A 26,702-nucleotide genomic window follows, 5' to 3' on the forward strand; every position below is an offset into this window, starting at 1 on the left:
TTGAGTGTATGTGTGCATATAGTCCATTGTCAGGGGCTGAAGGTTCTTGTGGACTCATAGTCTGACATACACTTGGGTTTGATGCCTTTAGCGTTGTAATAATCCACCACCTGGTTAGGGACTTCTGCCAAAACACTCTTAGCCAGGGCAGCTGGGGAGGCCTGGAAATACAGATACAGACAGAGAAGGAGGAGGAGAGAGGTCACAAATACACACACATCACCGGCCATGCGTGATTCTAGGATGCCTGCATCTATTGTTGAGCCTGATGCTGTCAATGGTCTAGACCAGTGAGAGTGAAGTAATCAGACAAGCTCATTTGACGACCTCAAAACATCCCTGCTTTCACCTTTTTGTCCTCTAGTACTATAGCTTGGTTTCCAAATACAATGCATCAATGCATCAAAAAAAAAAATGCATCAAACCCAGTCTATTCAGAAAAGCACGAAGGCTCGCTCTTTACACTATGCAAAAACAAATATACATTATTCATTTGCGCAGTTTATCATGTATGAGTTCATCTAAAATATCCAGTGGTGTTTGTTACTATTTGATTGATGGATTTTTTTATTTTATTTTTTATTTTATTGTAACTCAAGTTTTGGTGTGCTGACAAAGGTCTGTGATAAGTTAAGACTCAAAAAACCCTTTCAACATATCCATGGAAAAGGTGCATTTTCCTGGAAGGAACTACAGCAGCCAAAAAAATTACGGTTTATATTGGAAACCGCCATATTCAGTTACAAAAACCCAGTGGATAACCACTTTCCTTGATGTTATTAATCCGAGCCATTTGTCAACAAGATGCATCTTATAAAATTGAGACCATTCTGGCCTTGCAGTTTATTCTAGTTAAAGATAGATAAATGTCATAATAATCTCATCTGAGGTTTGATTATGTTGTTATTGTTTTCAGATTATGTCCTCCAGATTTTAATGAAAGTTTAGATGAGTTTTCGGGTTAAGGGAAGGGATTTGGTGAGTGGTTTAAGATTGTGACCGTTATTACCTCTACGTGTTTGTATATGACTTTTCTCCTGTTTTTTTTTTTCTCTCAAAATCCATAGGATGATTTCAAGAATGCATTGTTCTTAGGCCCAAACCAAGGCAGGTTTTGTTAGTTCATAAAAACGTGACATTTTGCACAAACAAGACTGAAAGATCGTCACCTGGCAGCAGTGATGTGATTATACTTAGATAGTAAATCAATGTTATAAATTAAGTAAGCAAAAAGTTTTATTTTATCAAAGGACTGTAGGCGTAATGAAGAATGTACAGACTAATTAGTGAATTATTTATTTAAAACATTTAGATATGTTGGAAAAAAGAAAAAAACCCTTCTTCCAATGCAGACATGAACACACAAACATAATTACGCACGCACGCACATGTCAGCCACTTCACTTTACGCACACACACAGTATGTTACTGCACTGGACACACTACAGAATCCTTAAAGTCTGAGAGTCTGTCATACTCCGTCTCACATAATTCCCCGAGACAATGCATCATCATAGTGCACCCACCTAACCCCCCCCCCCCCATTTCCAACCTCCCTTCTGCTCTCTCCCCTCCGCTCATATCTTCCTGTTATTCCCCGCTCTGCCTGTCACACAGCAGCTCCGTCCTGCTAATCCCTTCTGAAAAGAAACGACAGAGCAGAAAATCACCTCTCCACCTCTGTCACACCCTCCATCACTCCCTTTTGTCTTTAGCTCTGGTCTCCTGTTGACCTCCCTCCAACACAACCACCACCACCGGGGCTGTCTCTCTACTTCTCCCTCTTCTGTCCCTCCAGATTTATTCTTCACTTCTCCTCTCTACCTGTCTCTTTATCTATGTACTTTTGGGTATACTATAGTAGTCCTTCCTCCTATATGCCAAGATCTTCCCTTCTCTCCTTCTCTTTCTGTTTTGCTGGGATTATTTCTCAACCTGTCACAGACCAAACTCACCATAACAGACCCAGCCAAACAGACTCTGTCAAAGCCTGGCAAAATTAATGCCACCAGAGACACACATGTGCGCAGTGTGTAGATGTGTTTTGATGAGCACACCAAGCACATTACGCCCACACGCTCACATTCATTACCCCCTGAATACAGCACTTCTTTCCACCCACCCAATACTTACATACACACACACACACACACACACACACACACACACACACACACACACACACACACACACACACACACACACACACACACACACACACACACACACACACACACACACAGCTCCTGTTGAGGTGGAACTTTTTAAATGCAGCTGCATGTCTACCCCGAGGACGACCAGAGTTACAGCAGTTTATGGTGATATTCATTTGCCATCAAATTATATATATATATATATATAATGTAGTAGTTAGTTAGTCGGTAGGTTACAACTGTGTACTTTTTCCATTTGGAGCTGTCCTATGTAACTTTTGCTGAACAGCAGCAAATGTGGCCTCAAGTGGCCATTACAGGATGACAGAAAGTGCGAAAACATAACGTAACAAAAGCACAAGTAGAGAAGAGTCATAAAGTCAGCAAACTATCCCAATATTATCAGTTAGTATTGCAATATCTCTAAAAAGTTTGCTAACGTTACACCACCATCAGCTACTGGTCGTACCAGACCATGTTCGGGTGTTGCAGCAAAACTCCTGAGTGTACTGGATTGAGCAATAGTTAATTTCATTACTTCTGAATTCTTCGCTTCATTTGTAAGGGGAGGCTTGTGTTATTTCTTCTTTCAAAAGTTACATAGTCTCACTTTAAATGAAGTGGATTATATTTTATCTGTGTTATCCATTTGGTAAATTTATTAGACCTAATCCCAGCACCTTGGCTGTTCAGCCTGCCGCAGATTGAGGCACAGTAGCTGCAGTTTGTTTGTTTGTCTTCATTTGGGGGCTTTTATTACTGAGCCAGTGATGAAACATGAATAGCCAAAGCCTTTTTTTTTACATCGTGGCCCTGATGGGAAATTTCCTCTTTCATTACTAGGTATGCCTCCATAGATACTCCTAACATGTAACATGTATGCTCTTTAATGTTGCAAACAGTCTGGTATCTACTATAATTATGCTGGCTGTGAGGAAATAGCCTCACAAAATACAAAAAATAGCTGAACAATAGCATCTATTGCAAAAATTCATTATAAAACCCATTCTGCTGCATTCTTATGTAGTGCCTAATTTGTACATGTCTTGACATTTCCTGGAGAATTACATTTTCTGACTGGAATGCATTTGTCAAAGCTCTTTATTTTTCCAGAAATTCAAGACTTCTACCCCCCACCCTCCATCCTTTTTCCCCACTGCCACCCACGTGTTTGAAGTCCTTGAAGGGGACGAACTGGACGATGTCGCGGAGGACGGGCTCGCCCTTGGGTGAACGCAGGATCCCGTCATCCCCGTCCAGTATCTGCATGTCTGTGAAGTCTGCGTTGCCCACACCAACGATGATGACGGACATGGGCAGGTGGGAGGCGTGCACAATGGCCTCGCGTGTGTCCGCCATGTCGGTGATGACGCCGTCTGTTAGGATCAGCAGGATGAAATACTCCTGGTGGGGGTTGGGGGGTGGGGGGGTGGGGTGGGGGTGGGCAGAAAGGATGAATAAATGTTCTCTGAATTTTATGTTTTAAAAGGGGCTTCTTGTTAGGGACTAACCTGAATAAAACTCATTCTAATCCACTAGAGCGCCAGAGAGAAGCAGGAGGCATTAAGACAGAGAGGAATTTGTGCTCTAAAACTTATGACTGGAATTAAATTAATATTAAACACGTCCCCCCTCTTTTCATTTCACCCCTATTTGCTTTTCTTTGTGCTATCTTTTACCACCTCTGATGTCCCACTTTTTTGTCTTTTCATTGCTATTTATCTTTCTTTCGTCTCCCTGCGCAGCCAGTGCAAAAACCAACAGTCACAACAACAGGAACAAAATGATCCAGACTTTTCTTTTGAAATCTTTCTCATTCTCTCTCTCACCATGGCCTCTTTGGTGTGCATCTCCTCGGAGGCAGACGAGGCCACTTTCTGGATGATTGGGGCAATGTTGGTGGGACCATACAGCTGGATCTTAGGGAGGCAATTCTGGTAGGCCTCCACCACGCCTTGGATCCCTGCAACACACCTACAGGTTCACTTGGTGCTTGTTTTTTTTGTCTTCCTGTCTATCTATTTGTATATTACACTATGGTGACCTCGCCAAGTCAAACTTTTTGTACTTGCAAAAGTATTTGCTAAAATAAATCAGATTCTGCATATGTGGTTGCACTCCAAGGTTACTGGGCATTCCCTTATAGTCCACACAAACAAGAGATGACAGACACACACCTTCGCGGCGGGAATGCAGCTATGTGGGAAGAAGAGCGAAGAAGCCCATTTCACACATACAGATAAGTGTTGTTTTTCTCTGTATCTTAGAGTCTGAAATACATCCTGCAGCACAGTGTCAAATCTCCTGGCTGCATTTGATTGTGCATGCCTGAGTGTATTTGTATGTGCGAGAGGAAGAAACAGAGGGTGGGGATGGATATAGAGGGAGAAATATGGGACTAACAGTGAGGGAGAAATGAGAAGCATGCAGCAGTGATACTGTAGGACTATTTTGGTCCTGTGAAGAATGAATGTGTCTGTGAACGTTTCTGTGAGTTCTGAAGTCTGTGTAAGTAAAGTGTGTTTGTGTGCTTGTGTGCAAGCTCACCAGCACATTCAGGATTGTCCTCATCAAAGTTCACAGCGAAATCGTGTGAAACCTTCATGTGGAGCAGAGAGAACACAGGGCCTTTTACTGCCACGGCAAACCAAACGCTCAACACAACATGCACAGTCCAATTTAGAGGTTGACAGATGCATTTTCCTTTCATGTTGATCAAAAGCAAACTGTATCTCCAAAAGAGATCTCAAATCAAAATCTAAACTAGCCAGAACTGCCCCTGCTACTGCAAACACACACTTTCAGACATCAAAAATGTCCAACCTTGAAGTCAGGTGGTATCAGTGCTCCAAAGCCAAATGCCGGGAACATTTTATCACTGGAGAAAGAGAGAGACCGCTGATTCATTGAAAAAGATGGAGTGAAGGTACAGAGGGAAGGACAAGTAATGGACAAAAGGTTTGAGATTTATGAGACACTTTACATGATAAGCACGTAGAAATCCCTTTATGCAGACTTTCATCAAAGGATTTGGTCCTCAGAGGGAAAATCTAGTGTGTGTATGTACTTGAATGTGTGTGTGTGTGTGTGTGTGTGTGTGTGTGTGTGTGTGTGTGTGTGTGTGTGTGTGTGTGTGTGTGTGTGTTAGCATTAGCTAAAGGATGACTGATGGAGTGGTGTCTACCTGTCATAGTCTTGGCAGATCTCCCCTACAGCCACCAGTGCTTTGAGGTACTCATTGGGCTGATAGGGGTGGATGTAGTGGAGGGAGCAGCTGTTTCTGGGATCCCCATTGGATGCTGTGAAGTCTATTGCCACCTGGGACAGAAACACACACACACACACACACACACACACACACACACACACACACACACACACACACACACACACACACACACACACACACACAGTATATGTAAACACTCACATAGCATGAGTGGACATGGGCAGACATTGAAATACTGCTGTAAATATTAAGGAGATTATATGAGACAAAACGTACTGTGAACTGAATTTGGCAGCCTCCCATGATGTAATCCAAGAAGGAATACATTTTGATGATCTGTTGAAGAGAAATATTGAAATTTAGGCCACACCATGATTATTCACTGGGTATGAGAAGATATATAGTCTTTATTGTCCAAGAGAGGAAGTTGTTGCCACAGTGTGTGTTCAGCAGGAAGTTATATTTAGTGCTGCCATGGCAGAAGGGACAAAACTCCTTTCAAAGTAGGAAAAGCTTTCTGTAGACTGTTGCTCGAAATTATTGCTGAGATATTTCGCTTATTAATTGATTAGCCGATCATGATAAATTAATGAAAAACAATGTGGGTAACTGATGAATCATCATTTATCAAGCAAGTATGCCAAATATTGCCTGGTTCCAGCTTCTCATATATGAGGGTTTGCAGCTTTCCTGTGTTGCTGTCATTGTAAATTGAATATCTTTAGATTCTGGACTGTTGGTCGGACAAAACATGCAATTTGAAGACCTCACTCTCAGTTATGGGAAATGTGTGATGGGCATTTCTCATTAACATATGACATTTTACAGAATAAACAACAATAATACAATAATAACTATTATAATATAAATAACTGACAGATAAATTAGTACGGATAATAATCGTTGCAGACTTCACAGAAAACACAAACAGAGATAGACTGCAGAAAGAAGAAGAATATGAGACTGAATTTGCATCTCTTCACCTTACAGTGGTTGAGCATGACAACACCGGAGTTTCTGTAATTCTTCTTCTTCATCTGGTATTTAGGGTTGATGCACTCCCATTGAATCTAGGCAAACATACACACAAAGTATGTTAATGTTGGTGGTGCAACTGTGGGTGTGGTTTGAGTATGAAAGGAGCATAATTTACATGCATACATTACCAAAGGCACAAGGCTAACGGTCCCAGAGTAAAGCCTGCACACTGACTCCAAACACAAATTTATTTCCAATATGGACAATGTTTGGAAAACACAGAGGGCTTTAAAAGGCAGTCTAGTCAAACACAGAGGCTTTTATTTGCAGCCAGGACCAAAGTAACCTGGAGGCATTTCAGAGAGGAAAAACAACTTTAGCCTTCAAACTTAGATGCCAAGAGGTCTGAACATGAAATAAATATGTGAAATAAAACATCTCCTGTAAACCAAGATTTATTTATTATATAGTTTCTGGTTGACAGCTGTCCATAACCTTGACCATAACATACACGTGTCAGTGTATGTTAACAGAAAAATATGATGCATTCTGTACGTGTGGAAATATTCAGGAGGAATACGTTGCTAGTGCTTTTTGTCATGTGAAATAGGGAAAATGTTTTTTTTTGGGACTGACTGGGGTTTGGATTGAGTCTTCAATGTATACTTCTTGAATGGATAATCATTTTGAGATGTTTATCACACTAGGTGATGAAGAACCACACCTGTCACCATAAAGCCTCGTGGTCTATAATGTAACTATTTTTACACATTAATACCTGATGAATATCCAACTGTCCATGTAAATAAATTTGTGATAAGGAGTGAGAGTGCAGTGTGCTTTTCAGTCATGTGGCTTGATTATATACACAAGTTTGTGTGTTTATGTGGTCACCTGTTTTCCCTCCTGCTCCGCCCTCATCTCCTTAAATGTGGTCTGAAACTCCCCAATAAAGTCATGTTTACCATTAGAGTCCCAGTCCCAAACTGTGCACTGGAACAGACACAAAGAGACAAGCACACACAAGCGTGCACATTAATCTGGTTCGAACACAGCTGCAACACTGTCACCTAACCACGCACACTCGCAGGCATGCAGGGAAATGCCATGCTGAATGATTGATAAGGTGGTGTTGGTGGGGGGGCAACGGAGCGGTGAAATATTAATCTGAGGATGCTGAGAGGGACGCAGCTTAAGAGACAGCTTTTTGTGTGTGTATGTGTGTGTGTGTGTTAAGGCGCAATAGTTTGTTTCTCTCAAAGAAGCTACTAGACAAGATAAATGGCCTCAATCACTGGTGAAATGCAATGGTCAGCGGGCCAAGGCTTAGCACATCACAAAGAAACAATCCTATAATTTCAAAAGGAGACACACCAATCTCCGCAATACCAATTTCGGGGCTGTCCTGCAGTTTGTACAATCAATTATAACGAAGTTGGTCAATAGAGACACATGCTAACACACACAGAGAAAAATGCTTCTACCTTTAACACAAATTTAATTGATGTGAATGAGTCATTTTGTTGTAGGGCTTTGTGACCTTCATGCCTGAGGTCACCTCAACAACTAGTGATCAGAAAAAATCCGCCGATGCTTGATTAAAAGCAACGACCAGCAGTAATCCTCTTATTTCCTGCCTCCCACTTAAGCCTCTAAGTGCCTGCACCTGAAGCGTGTATGCCTTTTTTGTCTGTGTGTGTGTGTGTGATCATTTGTGGACTGAATACGTGTCTGTGTTTTTGCCAGTAATTTCTGTGGCCGAGGCAGCGAACGCTCGCTTTTGCAACCCTGCTCCCACTTCAAGTTGCTGAGAGCTGTGCGAGAGAGTAATGAAAAAATGAAGAACCTCCGTTCCATTCACTGAATACTAACTGTTGGATGGAGAGAGAGCGAGACAAACAGAGGGACAGAAAGAAGAGTAGAGAGGTGGAGAAACGCATAAGGAGAAATACAAAGGAGAAGAAAGACAGACACTGCAGAGCAGGGTTTATGCATTTATGCATTGGTCAGTTAAGAGCCTAGTGAAAAGGAAGCACTGTTCTGAATAGAAATCTCTGCCCCACCATTTCTCACTATAGCTCTGATGCTTCAAACAGGTAGCCCTGGAAACCATAGCCGATGGCGTGCATGTGTGTGTGTGTGTGTGTGTGTGTGTGTGTGTGTGTGCGCGTGTGCGTGTTTGTGTGTATGTGTGTGTGTGAGCCCTTTCTCCTGCTGTCAGGAGCCATGCCGAGTTAAGACACCTCTGAATATTTAATGAACAAGCTCATGTTTATTCATGGAAAGAATAACTGTTTGCAGCTGATATGCGGCCACCACTTTCGCACGTGTGCACATACATGCGCGCGCACGCACGCACAGATCTATTCTGACAAGAAAAGGTGAGAGTTGAGGACGACCACTGAGCTCTTTCACATGCGTCTGGCTCTTTAAGTAACACACTGGCATCAGGAAAGGCAGCACATGACCTGAGCTCAACTCCTGTCTCAGAGATGAAAATGGTAGGAGATGTCTGAGGCACATATCTCATCATATGTATACTGCACAAAAAGAAAAACATCTTGCAAAGAAACACCTGCAGGCCTTTGGGTGCTGTTTGGCCTCGGCCCCCTAAATCTGCACTGTGTCTCACTGGGGGAGCTTAAATAATGAAGCCAACGATTTGCACCACTTAGATTGTTGCAGATTACACTTAAGGTTAAATGAAAGACTCACCTTTAGCTCCCTATCATGATCACCGCTGCAGAGTGAGTTCAAGGAAACTTTGAAGGATTTCCAAACTGGGCTCAGGTTGTTCATGACCGTCTGCGCACATACAGTACGAACAGACAAAAACATCACAGCGATTGTTAATCGCAGAACTGAAGTAGTCGACCACATTTAAATGCGTGTTTCTGTGTGCTTGAAATTACCTCAGTTCTGTGCACGAGTGACTCAGTCCCATCATCATTTATTCTAAAAATCTCCAGGAAAGGGTCTGATTTGCTGAAGAAATCCTTCAGAGGGAAATAACGCACGTAAGGAAGGCATTGCCTCAGAGCTGCCTTTGATCACAAGCCGTCATTCATACAATTCAACACATCAATCATATATTCAACACAAACAGATTCATTATTTCACCTTTTTTTTTATCCCTTTCTTCCTTTTTTCCTCCACCCATCCCCTTCCTGTCCTCTCACATTTATCCACCCCTCCCCTGCTTTCTTCCATCTTTTCCCTAAGGCACAACTTGTTTGGATTAGTCATCCGTGGCCATGCGTGTGTGCGAGCGAGTGGAAGCTGAAAATTAATATAGTTATCTGTGTGTGTAGTGCGGTGGTTGAGCTAGGAGGGGGTTATTGGGGGATGGAGTGCCCACCTATCTCAGCAGGCCTCCTCCAATGCCAGATTGTGCCTCTGTGCATTGTATGTGAGTTGCTTCATCACCAAATCCCATAGCCAACCCCTCCTCCACCCCAGCCACATACTTACACACACACACATGCCTGACAGCACACACACAAACTAAATATTAATTCCTCTCATATCTGAAGAAAACCACAAATTTTCAACATTTTCGAAAGCGCACACACAAGTTGCACAAACCTTGTCATCTAGCTTACGAGCACTGAAGGAGAGCTCAACATAATCGTCATTACCAGACAATTCCTCTGCTGTCACCTTTGCAGAGGGGGAGGAGAAAGAAATGAGGAAGACGGGGAGGCAGAGAAAGAGAAACAGACAGGGGGGTAGAAGAGGGAGGTGAGAGAAAATGAGATGGAAATGAGGAACAGAACACACTGAAAAGGCAACATCATCAAATTAATTATCTTCAGAGTGTCTGAGTGCAAGAGGTGGTACGTGTGTGATTTGCGTGCACGTGTGTGTGTGTGTGTGTGTGTGTGTGTGTGTGTGTGTGTGTGTGTGTGTGTGTGTGTGTGAGACTTTGGATATAGTGTCATACCATTATGGAAGACTTTCCAGCAGTGTTTCCCTGTTTGAGTAGAGCTTTGGTCAGTTTCCTCTGTGAGACGATCTGGAACAAACAGAAACACAGAATCCACAAAATCAGCTCACATCTTCCAGCGTTTCCCCTCAGAGGGACAGCTTGTCCTGTTAGTGTCAACCCGGCCTTAACAATGTTACAACTGCCTGCTTACACACCCAGTGGACATAAAGCAGCATGGCGGAGTCACCTTTTTCACTATCTGTCAAATGTGATTTCCTCCAACGTTGTATCCCTGGTTTGATCTCCAGTGAAATCTGGCACTCTCTTTGCCATTTACAATTTTGTGCTGCGAGTGACTGCTCACATTTACAGTGGGAGGTTGGTGAGATCCAAAACTAAAAACTAAAAAGCACCTGGAAGCTGCAGAGTGAGGAACACTTTTCTAATTACAGGGAGACATTTGATTTGTTGTTAACATCCAAAAGGCTAACGTGATACACAGGTGTATGGCATTGGGGGCTACTTACTGGAATGTCTACACATACACTTTTTCAAAAGGCTAGATGTGTATCTTACTTTGCATGAAGAATATCCATGAGTGGAAGCTTGGCTGTAATTATAGGTACGAGTGTGTTTTTTGTGTTCAGCTTTGATATGAAAATTGGTTTTGGAAGATTTAGATATAACTCATTTTGAAACCAAATATAATTGCATGGAGGAGAGAGAAACTGTTGCTTACCTACAACTTCATTTAAAAATGCAATAACTGATTTCTTGGCCACTTGAGGGCACTAGAAGCGAGCTGTGAACACAACATTGACTTAGTATCACCTTTTAAGTAGATATGACAAACTTGTCACCAAAAGGTTGCCTATACACACATCCAGCTCATACAGCGAAATATTATCATTAATTTGGAGTCATGTCTATGTCCACCTGGAAAATGTAAATTCAATATTAACTCTCCTTATTGACTCTTTTTGGTCTTCACCATCTCTTGAGAATAAGTCTGGCTCTTCAGCTGCTGAATGCTCTGATATGTTCACTTGCTAGTTGCAAACTTTGTCTGTCTTCTGTTTGGTGCTGGGCAGGTATTGCACAATGGGTATCTGGAACTTTTTCGCTGAAAGAGAGTGCACCAAATCAGTAAAGTTGCAGGAGGCAAAATCAAATTACTGAGCTGAAAGACTCTAAAATACACTCTAGAGCTAAGGGGAACTGCAGAGATAGATGATCATTCTCTGCTGTTTGTCACTGGACATGGAAAAAAAAGATCCAAATTTAACACAGTCGTGCAACAAAGGGAAGTATATAACACTTAATCTCTGCACAGAATGTTCTGCTGTCTGTCTCAAATTTCACTAAACGGACTTCTATTAAAAGATACTATCACTTTCTGAAATCCTCACACACTCCTCTGGTGCTTTCCGATTGCACTGATATAATGCTGTCTTTTTCTTAACAAAGCCCTGGATTGGCAGCAGCATCCAGAATGTTGTTGTTCACACCCAGACTAAATGTTGGCAGAATGTTATTCCCTTTTCAGTAAACCTCTCTGGCTCTCGCCTTCAAAATCCTCCTCTTCCACGTCAATTATCTCAGTTCTCCCAACTATTGTAAATCCAGCAGCTTTATGTTGCTGATAACGTCTCTGACAATGAGAAGGCGATTTTGGTGGAAACAAACATTTGCATTCCCCTCCATGGCAGACTGGATCTTAAAGCTATGGGAAGCCTATGTCCTTCCGTTCAATATGACATTAGGTGGTAATTCCCTGAAATCAACTTACTCAACTTGTTAATGAGTTTTACTGCAATTCCAATTCCAACATTTTAAAGGCTATTGGATACTAAGTAAAGCATGTAAATAAAGCAAATCTTTAAATATTGATTACAACTACATCATTAAGAGGGGCAGCAACACCATTTAGTGAGCAACAAGGCCGTATGTATTAGCATATGCACATAAATGCTTTGAAAACATAGTGTAACACACGCTTGGGGTTTTAAGGAGCTAAGGACTCAAGGACAGAGAAAATACATTGTAAATGCAGATAGTAACAGTAGCCTATCTCAAGTGAAAAGATCACATTAGGATTCCATCCACGATTAAAGCCGGCCTTGCTAATCTTAAAGTTGCTCTCTCACCCTACTTAAAGTACACGTTACCTGTTACATAAGGTTTAATATCTCAACAAGCTCAATGAACTTTCCAAAGGATTATATACTCCAGTCTGTAATTCTCACACTCAAAGCGCGCAGGCTACATTCACCCATGCATAGGTCTGACACGGACTGGCGTGCTGTACACTGGTAAGCATAACACCTACTATTTGTGATATACTGGTTCAATGCAATTTGCTGTTTGCAAGTACACCACACTGATGCACCTAAATGCACTCCTGTCATGCATTCACCCGTGGAAGTATGCTCACATCGTACGCACTTCTGGTTCTGAACTCCCTCTTACATGTGGTTGCACGAGGACCATAAATGACCACACCACTTAGCTTGTGCAGTGACCTACCTAACATGCCGTTTCATATTCAATCATATAAACCTGACTTCTCCGAGATTTGTTTTATAGAATAGTATACAGTGGAGGGAGAGAAATAGCACACGGTGTAACATGTCAAATCTGGATTGAATTTGATTACAATAAATGTTTACACAAAAGACTGCAATGCACTGACCAGTAGGAAAAAGCACTGACCTGTCCTAAGGTGCACTCCATGGATCCCAGGAAGTCAGCGTCACGGAGGCCGTTGTTGCCAGAGCTGATGTCGTGAAGTTCAAAGCGGAGCCTCTGGACCTCCTCAAAGTAGTAATCAACCAGGAAGATCTTGGAGAAGACGGGGCTGCTGCTGCTACGGATCACCTCTGTACGGTCCACCTGCAAACAAACACACACACGCACAAAGGCAGGTGTGCATTGACACACACAAACAGCTGCAGGTTAACCCCTCTGAGAAACACAGAGAGACTAGTATTTCTTGCAAATAAAGATACACAATTAATGATATGAAACAAGATCTGTGAAGAACCCAGAGGGCTAAATTGTAATTGAGTTGGTAAATTAAAAAAAGTGCTGTTGGGTGGAAATGCATATTGAAAATGAAACCCCTGTTAATTTCTTCTTTAAAACCTACATTTTTAAATTGATTTGTGAATTTGGACATTCATTTCTCTTTTAAAATGGTTTCATTGTTCACGTCTGTATGAATCAGTCAGTTTTATTCCTTTTATAGTCCACTTAAAAATAAATTAATGAATGTTTTATGCGGACATATATTTGTTGACAAACTATTTATTTATTTATTTACTTTTTATCACTGTTTTTTATTGCCAATTATGTATTGGTCAGAAAATCTAATAACAAACAATAAAAACCTACTATTTTTCTTATGTTATATAGACTTATAATATTTTTATATAATTTTTTTTATATTTTTTGCATTGGCAAGGTCTGACTATGAGAAACTAGTGTTTCCTAAAACGGCTATATTTATGTTGGCAGTTTCACTTCAAAATCGAGTTTTTATGGTCTTTCCGAAGTGGACAGAAGAATGAAGATTTCATTCAACATCAGCCGACACACTGGTACTGTGCATTGATTTGGACACTCAGCAGACTTTTCAGCAATGCAGCAATTACCACAAGTAGCCATTATCACACTGTTTACACTTATCAACTTGAGAACTAGGATTATGGATTTTCCTTGATGGCTAAAAATCACACAAGCTGTTTGACTAAAATGAGAAGCGACTATAGTTGTAACATTGATCTCACATTTTCTTCTCTCTTACTGCCTGACACAGAAAGAAATAGAAAGCCAAACAAAAGTCTATCTCAGGGCTGCCAACAAAATCTATGCAACACTAACAGCAATGGCTGGGTCCCTTTTATTGTTGATAACCCTTTGGCACACACACACACACACGCACATACAGGGACAAAAGCGAACGGCACACCAGCAGATTTGACGCACACACAAACACTAACAGATTTCGCCTTTCTCTGACACTTACCTCAATAGGCCGCCATCTCATTAAAGCAAAAAGAGTCATGAACAAATAAACACACAATCAGTCGCGCACACACATACACCCAGCGGTTTTGATCACTCTCTCTCAAACAATTATCCAATTAAGAGACTGTGAGAATCTGATGGACAGTGATAACATTTTTCCGTTCCCCCACTCCCACAGGGGGGCTTAATGTAACACATACACACAAATTCTCTCTCACGCTCTCTCTCTAACACACACACACACACACACACACACACACACACACACACACACACACACACACACACACACCAGCATGCTGTACAAAGTAGCTTTTTCTCCAAAGACAGAATAATGCTGCACTACTTTCTGAGCACTTGATCTTGAGCCCCTGTAGAAATACAATGTGTGTGTGTGTGTGTGTTTGCTTGCATGTGTTGCGTTGTGTTGTATAGTGTAGCCTTTGTGCCTCAGCGACGTGTGAACATATATGTTTGCACGTCTGTAATAGTGGATCACTGTAGCACAGAATGTGTGAGGATGTGCATGCATGCGTGGGAGTGTATCTACATATTCAAAAGGAAGGCAGTGCACTCAGCATATGTCTTACTTTCCCATAGATAAGGGAAAGAGAAATGGAGGCAGACGAAAAAACATTTCCTCCTTAAATTCCTCTAGATTTATCTCCTCCCTCAGGCTGTGTTATGTTAATACACGTGTTACTGCCACCGGTGCGGCTTCAACGGGAATAAGCTGCTTCAAAAATAGGAGATTCCATCTGAAGTCTCTGAAAAAGGAGCTGGGTCTTGGAGGTAAAAAGAGAGGTGGTGGAACACTAACTAGCAGAGAACAACACCAGTTTTCCATTTATTGTTAATTTTCTAATGCTTAACACTCTATTCTAGAAAGATATTGTCTCAATCCATTTGAAACCCTTTATTGTCTACAATAAAAATCTCCATGATTCAAGGGAAAGTAATTTAGTGCTCCCATTATTTTCAATTTTAAAATGATTGGGTCAGACAACTTGTGCCGAAGAGCTGAGATGGGCAGGGAAACGATAGCAGCACACTTTCCATGTCAAGTTGAAAAGAGCCTTTGGATAAATAGATACAATCTGCGCACCAATCTGCAAAAGTTAGGATTTCTGTTTTCTTCCGTGACAATTAGCATCCATAATTTATAAGAACCAAACATAGCCCACAATTTAGTGTGAGAAGGTTAGCGACACAATCACAACTCTGCATGATAGCTCGGGTCCTTGATTAGACATAATAATTAAGTCAAACATGAACTCAATGATGTGCTTGAACAGTTTCAAGTGTTGTCTGCAGAGGAATTTATAAGGAATCATCTGCAACAGCAACTTCACAGCAAGTGAAGAAACTTAACTTTTCTATCTGACTGGTACATCGGGCATGGACAAATTGTAGAGTACGAAAAAAAATGTTGAAAGGCTACAATAAAGCCACCTCGAAGACTTTGTAGTAGTTGATTTTTACAAAATGAAAATTGTGGGGTTTTTTTTAATCAGCTGATACATTTGTTGGACTTGTTTTGATCCAAGACCACAACAGAATTCTAATGTAAATTGTAAGTTTATGAAAGGCCAGTTTATAGGCTATAAAAGTGACATCAACTCAGCATTGTCGAAGGACCAGAGGGACTGTTGGAAATTTACAAAAATCAATCAATGCCAATCCCACACTCCCACAGCAAAAAAAGTCTATGAAAGCATGCACACACAAGCACCTGGTGCTCTTATTCAAAGTCTCATTCAATGACTAAATGAGTGTTGTGCGCAAGGACACTTCAGAACAATGATCACCCTCACTGATATTGCCATTACACCTTCATCTTCTGGTTATGAAACAGTCTCTCTCAACTGGAGACACATTTACACAGTGCAACTCTTCCCCCCTCATTTCACGCCATTACCTCAAACCACTGCCCGTGCGACTGCATCTTCAGCACCACGCAAGGGTCAGGTTTGGAGAGGGCGTCGCGGTCCGAGATCCCCCGGCAGGCCACTCTCAGCTCCACTTTGGTCAGGCACGGAGAGCTGATGAAGCCCAGCGTGGCCTCTGCAGACTCATAGATGTTACTCATGCTGAACACACAATCACGCACTGAAAGGAGAGGGAGAAAAGATGGGGTTAGTTTGGAGACTGTGACGCAGATGTAGATAGATAGATAGATAGATGCAGTAAAAAAAAATCCAATGCATTGCAGTTCATTTGAACTGTTGTTTGCTTTGACACGAGCAGATGCAGTGGCCCTGACTAAGCAGATGACACTCAAACTCTTCAAGGTCAGGACTCTCAAGCCACTGAATATAAGACAAGGTGCCCAGATACACACAAACACACACATACTTCACAGTGTAAACATAAACAACCACAATTACGCACTTACAAACGTTAATTCATTTGGATGTATGTGCACATACTCTATACAGATTAACACAAATATGCAAATACTAACACATACATACAGTGAGCTCTGCTATGTAACCAGTCAATCGCCAGGTTTCTCCTCAGGTTTCCAGAGTGTATAGTGTTCATAGTCCCTGAATAGAATACTGTCAAGCATCTAATCACTGCAACATAGGCATTTTCCCATGATAAGACATTTACACTAAAGCTTGCAAGAAAATGACCGATTAACTCAATAAAGTCATTTTTTTCAAGGTGAGTTTTCTTGTACTCCAACGTCACCTAAAGTCTAGGTAATTCAATCAAGTATTAAACTACATGACATGTCAGTTTAAAGTGAGGAAATGTGTTGGTTGTACGCATCTCATAGGAGCTTGTAATATTTTAATATCACATAGACATGGCAATATTATTTAATAGGTGAAAAGGGATAACTCTCTTGATCTTAATGGCCCTACGCAACCATCAGCTACCCACATAGATGTTTCCAATTATTCTGCTTAATTAGACCTCTTCTCAGGACTGTGTGGGCATGTGCAGACTCAGCTTAATTGACACCTTCCTCGCTCTCCTTTTAGTTTTGTTGCACCTGTTTGAGTGGAATAACTTATTTTAATAGCGCATGGGCTCTTACGACCTCATGTAATTCCAAGCATTTAACCACCCACCTCCAATCTAAAAAAGAAGTCTAATCATCCAGAAGTACATTTACATTTACATTTACTCATTTGACAGACGCTTTTATCTAAAGTTAGGGGAAAAAACTAAAGCTTCAGAACAGTAGAGGACCTTGAACTGAGTACTAAGTACTAAATCTGTTCAATAAGACAAAGTGCAAGAAGATCAGGTAAAGAAGTGCTCAGTAAGTGCACGGTAAGTGCTAGTAAGGCATGTTAGGGTTTTAGAGGTGTTAGGAGAGGAGGTGCTATCAGAAGAGATTCTTGAAGATAGAGAGGGACGCCCTGTTCTGATGACATTTGGTAGCTCATGCCACCATCGGGGAACCACAAACGGGAACAGTTTGGTGTGATTGCCTTCTGTGGAGGGATGGCAATGCCAGACGACATTCCTTGGAGGAATGCATCGGCCGAGAAGGAGCATAAGCCTTTATGACTGAGTTCAAGTAGATGGGCGCATACCCAGAGGTCCTCTGTAGGCAGGCATTAGTGACTCGATTTCGATTCTGGGTAGCCAGTGTTAAGTCAATGAGCAGCGGAGTGACGTGCCCTTTTAGGCTGTTCAAAAACCTGACGCGCCGCCACATTCTGGACCATCATTAAGGGTTTCACTTTGCATGAAGGGAGGCCCGCTAGATGGACATGGCAGTAGTTGAGCTGAGAGATAACCATTACCTGTACCAAGAGTTGGGTGGCGTACTCAGTCAGGTAAGGCCCGATTTTTCTTATGCTGTATAGTGCAGAGCAACACAACTGGGAGACAGATGCAACATGGGTAGAGAAGGATAGCCGGTCATCAAACATCACACCCACGTTTTCTCTGTCTGAAGAGGCAATTTTGATGTTGATATTCTGATGGAGAGATTGATTGGCCGGGATGACTAAGAGTTCGGTCTATTTCGGTTGCTATCGGTTTATTTCCTTAAATGTCAAATATTATTTCAATGTAAAAAATACCATGTTACACTACCGTAGTAAATTCAGCAATAGTAACAGCCTCCCAACACATGCTCTTTAATCAAAAACTACAATTTCTAAGGCTGGATCAAGTTGACACTCACTTAAACCAAGCTGTAAATGTATTACTATTACATTGAAAACATTGCCTTTGCTTGTATAATTCATCTCAAAATACATGGATCCAATTTCCCTGCCCACAATGTACAAGAAGTACTGGGCTGGAACCTTGGGTAGCCTCAGGTCCAGTTAGTCAAAGCTAAAGGATAACGGCAGGTCAGATGTGCTAGATGCATGGTGCAAACTGAATATTCATGCAGCGGTCTAGTAGCATCATCCTTAGGGAGAAAAGCTCTTGGAACTGGGTCTGACTCTGACCTGAATGTCTCTCTTTCTCTTTCTCTGTCTTTCTTTCTCTCTTGCGATCTTCCATAATTCATGTTCCATGTGTATGTTGGCTGGTGATGATTATTTTTAGCTGAGCACGCTTAATGGCCTGTATACGGACAAACGAATGCGGACAGAACCACAGGGCAGGTGTGTGACATAAAACAGACCTGTGTGTGGGTGGCATGTAGTTAGCTGTGTTTCCGTTTGTGCCCCCACGCATGGTCGTACATTACTGCCTGTCTTTGTGTGTGTGCGTGTGAGTGTGTGCGGAAGACCGCAGATGCCTGTCTGTTCCGGTTGACAGCAGATGACACTGATAATGATGGAGGATGTGGAAGATTTCTACAGCCAGAGCTACTGTGTAAGAGCTGTGTGCAGAATCTGCCTTTTACAATACAGGAAAGCATCCGCTGTCACAAGTGTTGCACACTGCCAGAGGTGACAACGAATTTTCATATCACACTTCAGGTCACAGGATCTTGCAATAGCTTCTTGGGGTTCAAAAATCCCAAACTGTGGTTTTGCCAAAGTTGACAACCGGTTTATTTTGATACTTATCTACTGCAATACTAATCCAAATGCATTGTGACAAGGGTTTAAGTATTAGGGTCCCTATTCAGACTTAATTTTGCCCCCCCTCTCATACTGTACCAATATATAAATTATAGAATAAGCGGGCACATTTCAAACATTTGACAAAACATATGAAAACTGCAGTGTTTCACCATATTACTGTTTATAGGAGCAACAATCACCAACGGAAGAATGCAAATTTCAGGACGGATGGCTGATTGCCAAAATAAGGCTCAAACAAAATCCAAAATAGAAATGATTGATTGCAGGGCTGTGTAAGAGATCTTAAAATCATTCCAAGGCTCCTCAGCTTTTATTCTCCACACTGTAACAATCAATCATGGCTCAGAGCTCAATTGCCATGATCCTTGACTGTGTGTGTGTGTGTGTGTGTGTGTGTGTGTGTGTGTGTGTGTGTGTGTGTGTGTGTGTGTGTGTGTGTGTGTGTGCACGTGTGTGTATGTTCCTTCACCTTCACATGTGCACGCGTGTAGAGTGACTATGACAGATGTGACATCAATGATTCAGCCACAGGACACTCAAGTACACTGTAATTGCCCGGTCACATATTGATTATCAGACAAAGAGGAGCAACATTGCTATCTACCCACAGTACAGGCACCATAAGCTGAAGAACTACATGGCATATTATGCAATCCTATATGGAATATTAATCATGACAGGTGACCGCAATTTGCTCAGCTGAAAGAGCGTGCACATGGGAGGAGGCTGGGTCTGAGATAATACAGAGTATCAGAAGCCAGGCAGCCTGGTGTGGCGAACGCACAGCGTTATTAGAGCTGACAGAGAACCAGTGAGAGTGAGGGGACAGGGGTTGCAAGAGGGGGGGGATTAGAGAGATGGAGTGAGAGAAAGAACCGGAGAAAGGCAGGCAAGTGAGAGTGAGTGAAGCAGAGGGGAGAGAGGGGAAGAGAGAGGGACAGAGAAATGAAGCGGATCTCATCCTCTCATAGGGCTTATCTTGTCTTATGGCCCTCCAGAAAAATCAAATTAAAGCAGAGGCTGTCTAAGAGAAACCTACTATGTGGTTTCCAGTATTCTCTCAAACAAAGAATCTCTCAAGTCCCCGTGGATTACCGTAGAATAATATGTTGATGCCTGGTAATAAAAGGAATATGTTTGTGGTCTGTCTGTCTTATTCTACAGAAGAGTTAATAAAGCCAGTTAGTAACACAAGCTGTTAAACAATGAACACGGAGCCGCTGGCCTACCGCTTACTCCTGTGTGAGTTCATGAAAACCAGATGCCATCACATATCTATCGTTTACAAGACACTATAGAAACATATTCGGAATAGCCTATACATCTCTCCTGCGCCGGGTAAGACATGCACCACTCGGGCTGCTCCTCTCTCCTGCGGAGAGCAAACTCACCTCAACGACCTGCAGAAAAGATCCGAGCGGAGCCGAAGAACTTCAACGCCGTTCACTTGACAATCACGGACAACTAACCGCCTCCGGACCCATCTCTCTCGCCTCACTCTCTCTGTCTATATGTTGTTTTTTTTCTCTCTCTTTTTTTTTTTTTTCTCTCAATCCCCTACACTGCAGAGCTCGGCCGGCTTGGCTCTGACAGCCGAGAGAAAAGAGCTGATTTCAAGCCAATTCCCGCGGGGCGAGTACGGTGAGGATGCGCTCCGCGCGCCGGTTTTTACTCTGGGGTGAAGGATGGGGAGGAGGAGGACGGTGCGCCACTTCGCTGGAGTTTGTAATCCGTTGGCTCCATCGGGGGCCGCAGAGAGCGCACCGTGCCCAGGGACCAGCGGCCCCGGAGCACGGCGTGCCAGCGCCACCTCGTGGTTGTTATCGTGAGCTGGCACTTATAAAACGGATTTTCCGGTTCTCAGCTTTGGATTGGCTGCCACGCGCACGAGCAGTTTTATAATAAGCGATGACCGCACACCTGAGACCACTTGGCGACACATTTGAAGTCCACGCTGTGCCCACTAGAGTCATTGCTTCAGAAGAAATGACAACGATTCAAACAGCAGTGAAACCTTATTCCACTTTTTCTAATTGCTATTTAGTGAACATTGGTTTCCGGTTGTTTTACAGTTTAAATTTGTTCTGGCTCATTAGCAGCTTATCAGTCACCTCTAAAGTACTTGGAATTGCACTTATGCGCTACGCAAATAAATGTTGATCGATTGTTTTATCGTTTGGTTTTGTGGTACATGTACTGAATGTTCACAGACTTACTCAAAACTAAGTTAGTGTATTTAACTGTAATCGATCTCTTAAAGGGCTGCATTTCTTTTGGATCGATTAACTTTTTTTCTTTTTACTTGTGTCATTTAATTATCTTGACTAACCTGGTCTAAAATCAATATTCCTCTCGCTCTTTTTCTCAACCTATAATGTAGCCTATGCATGGAGTAGTTCATTTGAAGCGCATCCAATTCTTACATGGTATTAAGGGTTTATCTCGATCCTGTAGGCTCATGCCCGGTGCCATAGTATTCACAAATAAAGGCATTACGTATTAAAGAGTATATTTTGTTTGAAACGGATTTGCGTGGCTCTTTTGAAAAGCCCGTTTATCCTTATAATCTATTCTGATAAAAAAAAAAAAAGGCCAGGACAAGCATAGCAAAATATGTTATGATGGCCCATAAATGTTATAATAACCTTGGCTTTGAACTATTAGACTATTTCGCTCATTATTTATGTATTAGTCCCGATTTACAAAAACATTACATAGACTGCTAATAAATGAATTCCCCCCTATAGCCTATCAAATTTATCACAGATTAATTTTAAATCTATTATCATGAATTTGTTGACTCTCTTCCAGTGCTGGCGTGGATTGTCCGTCCTGATCTGTCACTTCGCGGATGAGATCATTCCGTGTCTGGAGCTGGGAGCCCCGCTTTGTGCGGGTCGGACCACGCCCCGGCCACGGCGTGCGGTGCACCAGGCTACGTTAGCACACAGTTGCTACATCCGGGCGCTCTGCCTGGTTTACAAGCCCTGCGAAGATGGCGACGTCAGGGAGGAGTGCATTATTATCCTCCACCTCAACTGGACCTAAGAGCACGCTGGAGAACTCCAACCCAGAGGAGGACGATGGACAGAATTTATGGTGGGCGATAAGCGCTGCAAGTTGGTTTATTGTGAGCGGGAGGTTTTGTGGGCGCACAGGGTTTCTTGCGTTGGGATGAGGATGGTTTGACAGCTAGCCAGCTAACGATGCTAGCTAGCATCAGCACCAGAACGCCTTGGCACTGGTGACACAGCAGCACTAGCTCGCCGTAGCTACACGCTGCCAGCCGTTGTTTGTTAATGAATGAAAAAGCCGTGTCTGGCCGTGTGTGTAACGGGGCTGCTCTGTCTGCAGGTCCACCATCCTGAGCGAAGTGTCAACCCATTCAAGATCAAAGCTACCGTCTGGGAAAAATGTCCTGGTCATGGGTGGGTATCTGTGTATGTTTGCAGCCTCCTGGCTAACCATTAGGCACCGTTAGCCGGTGACCAGCTCATCCTGGTGGACTTAATACTGCTCCATAGCCGAGCTATCCTGCTTCGGACTGATGGTGCTTTTATGTTCAAACCTGGCGGCTGGTGCGTCGGCTGGCGCAGAGAGAGACAGGTGTATATTTTCTGAGCCCCTACACACACACACACACACACACACACACACACACACACACACACACACACACACACACATATGCACTCACACCATCGCCTCGTCGTCTTATGAGAGAGATTCGGGCCGCTTCGAAACACTGCAAGTCATTCTAGCATCCGGTCATGCTAGTGGCGGCTACGTGGAGATGATGCTTGGGGGACAAGATAACACATCGGTGTACTGTTTGAACGGGGCCAAGGCGCGTATTGAAGCAGAGACGGTGCCTCCCTGTCTCGCTTGGTCCGCGTGCTGTCCACACAGACACACACACACACACACACACACACACACACACACACACACTGTCTACACATCCGCCGGGGTTAATCCGCAGCCTGCTACCCATTCCAGCTAATCAGCGAGCTGGTTGCCGATGTATGAAGCCATTTGTCTGTTGTGCTATCCACGACAATATCAGCAAGCTCGTGCTTTATGATGCATCGAGTCCCCCTGTCGGTTTAAGTTATTATAGTCAGAGAACGGACGCAGCCTTGACCTTATAACACACAGGTTTACAGTGTCATGCAGTCAGCTGGGATGATAGCAGTGATGCCAGGACAAATGCAGATACAATACGTTAGCAGGAGATATACAATATATTAGGGCTGTTACTCCTTCATGAAAACAGCATAATGAAGCTACATGGCTCTAGTCTAGGAGATTAGATTGTTTACGGTATACGTGTACATATATTTGTGTAGAGCTGCAGTGATTTGTCGATTAATCGTTTAGTTGATCGACAGAAAATGTATATGCAAACTATTTTGCTTATCAGTTAATTATTTAAGTCATTTTTCAAGCAAAAATGTCCAGTGTTTCCTAGTTCCAGCCTCTCAGTTGTAAGGATTTGATGCTTTCCTTTGTCTAATGTGACAGCAAACTGAATGTCTTTGTGTTTTGGACAGTTGGTGGGACAGCACAAGCAATTTTTTTTAAGAGTTCACCTTAGGCTTCAGGAAATTGTTGTCACTATTTTCTGGCATTTTTTTTTTAGAACAAATCATTTAAAAAATTGATTAAGAAATTAATGTGCAGATTTATCAATAATGAAAACAATCTTTAATCGGAGCCCTATATTTGTTCAATTTTGCGAAATCCTAATTTTGGACAGTGTACAGTGCACACTTGTGCACACCACATCCTATCTATTAACCCTGAATTATTAACCTTGTAATGTGTAACTAGTACAGCTCAAAGCATGACAGAGGACTGCAGGATGTATGGAAACATAGTATATCTTCAGCAGTTGAGTGATGTGTCAGCTCTTAGTTAGTTTAGCCACTTAACATGCTTTTGCCAAATTGTAATTCATTGCTCACTCTTATTTGAATTAAAAGAGATTATGGTATAAGTACTAAACTACATTATCATTATTATTTTTATTATAACAGTGAATGGTGACATGACATAGACATGTTTAGTTTATTGACCATATTTACTGTACGTTATTTACTAATCATGTGCCTGTGCCTTCAGGTGAGGTGGGCTCGGGGAAGACCACCTTGGTTGCAAAATTACAGGGGGTCGAAGAGTACATGAAAGGGCGTGGCCTGGAATATCTCTACTTCAGTGTCCATGATGACGACATTGATGGTAACCAGTGACTGCTTGCAGTTAATAAATATAATTACCACGTCCAAATAAGCTTCTTTTTTTGTCACCATAGAGTAAATGGAGTACTTTTAAAATAATACAGCAGTAAGGTTGTATAGTACTGTGTATTTCTCTTAATCGTTTGTGTGTATGTGTGTGTGTTTAGACCACACTAGGTGCAATGCCTGGGTGTTAGACGGAGACCTTTACCACAAAGGTCTGCAGGGAGTAGCTGTACCACTGGACTCGATCAGTAACACATTGCTGCTGATAACAGCTGACATGTCGCGGCCATGGAACGCCCTGGACTCTCTCCAGAAGTGGGCTGCCGTCGCTAGGGAACACATCGACAAACTCCGAGTTGCCCCAGAAATGCTGCGGGAGCTGGAGCACATACGTGAGTCACACTGACAGCAGTCGTACTAACTGGTAGATAAAGTAGAAAACAAAGTATGCAGCAGTGTTCTTTTTGGATGACAATATTCTCAGATAAGGAGCCTCTTTATCAAAACTTCTGTAAAAAGCTTTACATTGGACAACAGACCAGGGTTTTGTCTTAACAGGGCCATTTATGAGAATCACAACGCTGCGTGTCAGAAATGGTAACCCCTGCCAGGTCTTAATATTCGCTTATGATCGTTTGTGTTCTTTAATGTTGTTTGTGTGTGTGTGTGTGTAGTTGTAAAACAGTTCCAGGAGTACACAGAGCCAGGCAGTGGGGAGGATGGCACCCCGCAGAGGAGGAGTGAAGATGAGGAGAGCGTGCTGCTGCCGTTAGGAGACAACACACTCACACACAACCTGGGCATACCAGTGGTCGTGGTCTGCACCAAGGTACACACGCTTACTATTGGGCTATAAACATTGCTTTAACATGCTCTGCTGTTAATTATAAGCGTATATGGTCCTGTACTGTATGTGCTTTATTAGTGTTATAAGTTTGTTGCACACATTTTTACACACATTCAGTTCTGTCTGACACCTACTGATCTGTCCTCAGTGTGACGCCATCAGCACATTGGAGAAGGAGCACGACTACAGAGACGAACACTTGGACTTCATCCAGTCCCACATCAGGCGTTTCTGTCTGCAGTGTATCCTTCACCAAATCAGCATTGTCTCATAGATGTTTTCTTTGGCTGGTGTGAGATAAAAGTTGCCTAAACTAAAAAATGTTACTGTCGCAGAGAACAGAATGCAACTACTGAATATATGCAGGTTTTTTTTATGGGGCTGCTCATCAGTACCATTGATTATGTGATTTCCTAGTCAGGTGCAGAAATTTGGACCAGGTGCCTTACATGGTGTTTTGTTCTCAGGCCAAAGTTGCCAGCAGTAGTATTATTACAGTGGTATGGCCCCTGAAAGCTGTGTCTAAACTATTGTTGTTGATATTGCTTTGTTGCAAAGAGAGTTTGATAAAGGTCAGAGATCAACCAGTACTGTTTGAAATTGTCAGTGCTGAGTGGAAGGTTATTACATTTTCAATGGTTATTGTGTTTAAAATTAGCCAAGATTGCACACTGCCATAGTTCTTCTGTGTAAGGGTAGCAATTAGTCTAAGCTAGAATCTGTTTTTCTCTTGTGCTACTGTTATTACATTTTTTTTTTTCAGTCACAGTGGTGTTGGTTTGATTTTTGCTCCTATATTTATAAATTGTGGTGCTGAAAATATCCTTGACAGCCGTGTCAGACGGCGCGTCTCTGGTTTACACGTCAGTGAAGGAGATGAAGAACTTGGACATCCTCTACAAATATCTGGTCCACAGACTCTACGGCTTTCCCTTCCACTGCCCCGCACAAGTAGTGGAAAGAGACGCTGTCTTCATGTAAGCCTGCGTGTGTGTGCGCGCGCGTGCGTTTGTGTGTGTCCAAGGACCACCTGTATTTGGTTAGTAACCCTCTCTTTCCTCTACCAGTCCATCAGGTTGGGACAATGAGAAAAAGATTGCCATACTTCACGAGAATTTCCAGACAGTAAAAACAGACGACAGCTTTGAGGACGTAATAGTCAAACCGCCAGTCAGAAAGGTATGCACAAAAACAAATCCTAACATTAAAAAAGATTTTCTTAGGCAAGCTAAGCTTACAGTGCAACAGATTGGTTACGGATATAATATCATGTATCA

At 42.4% G+C, this 26,702-nt stretch overlaps 2 protein-coding genes across 4 annotated transcripts in view; one reads left to right on the forward strand and one right to left on the reverse strand.

The window, feature by feature from the left end:
• cpne4b (copine IVb) lies at positions 1 to 23,229 on the reverse strand. 2 transcript variants are annotated; one of them, XM_040121432.1, is made up of 16 exons: positions 23,030 to 23,229; positions 16,236 to 16,426; positions 13,001 to 13,180; positions 10,304 to 10,375; positions 9,946 to 10,020; positions 9,273 to 9,356; positions 9,076 to 9,165; positions 7,255 to 7,353; positions 6,366 to 6,452; positions 5,659 to 5,718; positions 5,338 to 5,471; positions 4,977 to 5,031; positions 4,701 to 4,752; positions 3,983 to 4,116; positions 3,321 to 3,557; positions 1 to 161 (listed from the first exon to the last, which is right to left on the reverse strand). In XM_040121432.1, the coding sequence occupies exons 2-16, from the start codon at positions 16,404 to 16,406 to the stop codon at positions 30 to 32; spliced, it is 1,662 nt and encodes a 553-aa protein (XP_039977366.1). In that variant the 5' UTR covers positions 16,407 to 16,426; positions 23,030 to 23,229; the 3' UTR covers positions 1 to 29. The 2 variants fall into 2 exon arrangements, with proteins under 2 accessions (XP_039977366.1, XP_039977365.1); XM_040121431.1 differs by lacking the exon at positions 23,030 to 23,229 and adding an exon at positions 20,724 to 21,132.
• dync1li1 (dynein, cytoplasmic 1, light intermediate chain 1) overlaps positions 21,302 to 26,702 on the forward strand; it is a 9,932-nt gene continuing 4,531 nt past the window's right edge. Inside the window, exons 1-9 of one of the 2 annotated variants that reach the window (XM_040121433.1) lie at positions 21,302 to 21,558; positions 22,144 to 22,431; positions 22,687 to 22,760; positions 24,457 to 24,573; positions 24,740 to 24,970; positions 25,253 to 25,407; positions 25,574 to 25,667; positions 26,267 to 26,402; positions 26,493 to 26,604. In XM_040121433.1, coding sequence (XP_039977367.1) covers positions 22,328 to 22,431; positions 22,687 to 22,760; positions 24,457 to 24,573; positions 24,740 to 24,970; positions 25,253 to 25,407; positions 25,574 to 25,667; positions 26,267 to 26,402; positions 26,493 to 26,604 — 1,023 coding nt within the window. In that variant the 5' untranslated portion in view covers positions 21,302 to 21,558; positions 22,144 to 22,327. The remainder of the gene's footprint in view (positions 21,559 to 22,143; positions 22,432 to 22,686; positions 22,761 to 24,456; positions 24,574 to 24,739; positions 24,971 to 25,252; positions 25,408 to 25,573; positions 25,668 to 26,266; positions 26,403 to 26,492; positions 26,605 to 26,702) is intronic. The other variant, XM_040121434.1, reaches the window with a different exon arrangement.

This window comes from Xiphias gladius, chromosome 24 (assembly GCF_016859285.1).
Source record: "Xiphias gladius isolate SHS-SW01 ecotype Sanya breed wild chromosome 24, ASM1685928v1, whole genome shotgun sequence".
Lineage (NCBI taxonomy): Eukaryota > Metazoa > Chordata > Actinopteri > Istiophoriformes > Xiphiidae > Xiphias > Xiphias gladius.

What these genes read in the sequence shown, in the direction of transcription:
- cpne4b (XM_040121432.1), bottom strand. Translation starts at nt 16,406, where the DNA reads ATGAGTAACATCTATGAGTCTGCAGAGGCCACGCTGGGCTTCATCAGC. An exon ending in CTCGTAAGCTAGATGACAAG is followed by an intron (nt 9,357 to 9,945) that starts GTTTGTGCAACT and finishes TTCCCTCTGAAG; the next exon opens with GATTTCTTCAGCAAATCAGA. An exon ending in GCTGCCAAATTCAGTTCACA is followed by an intron (nt 5,472 to 5,658) that starts GTACGTTTTGTC and finishes TTTCTGTCCCAG; the next exon opens with GTGGCAATAGACTTCACAGC.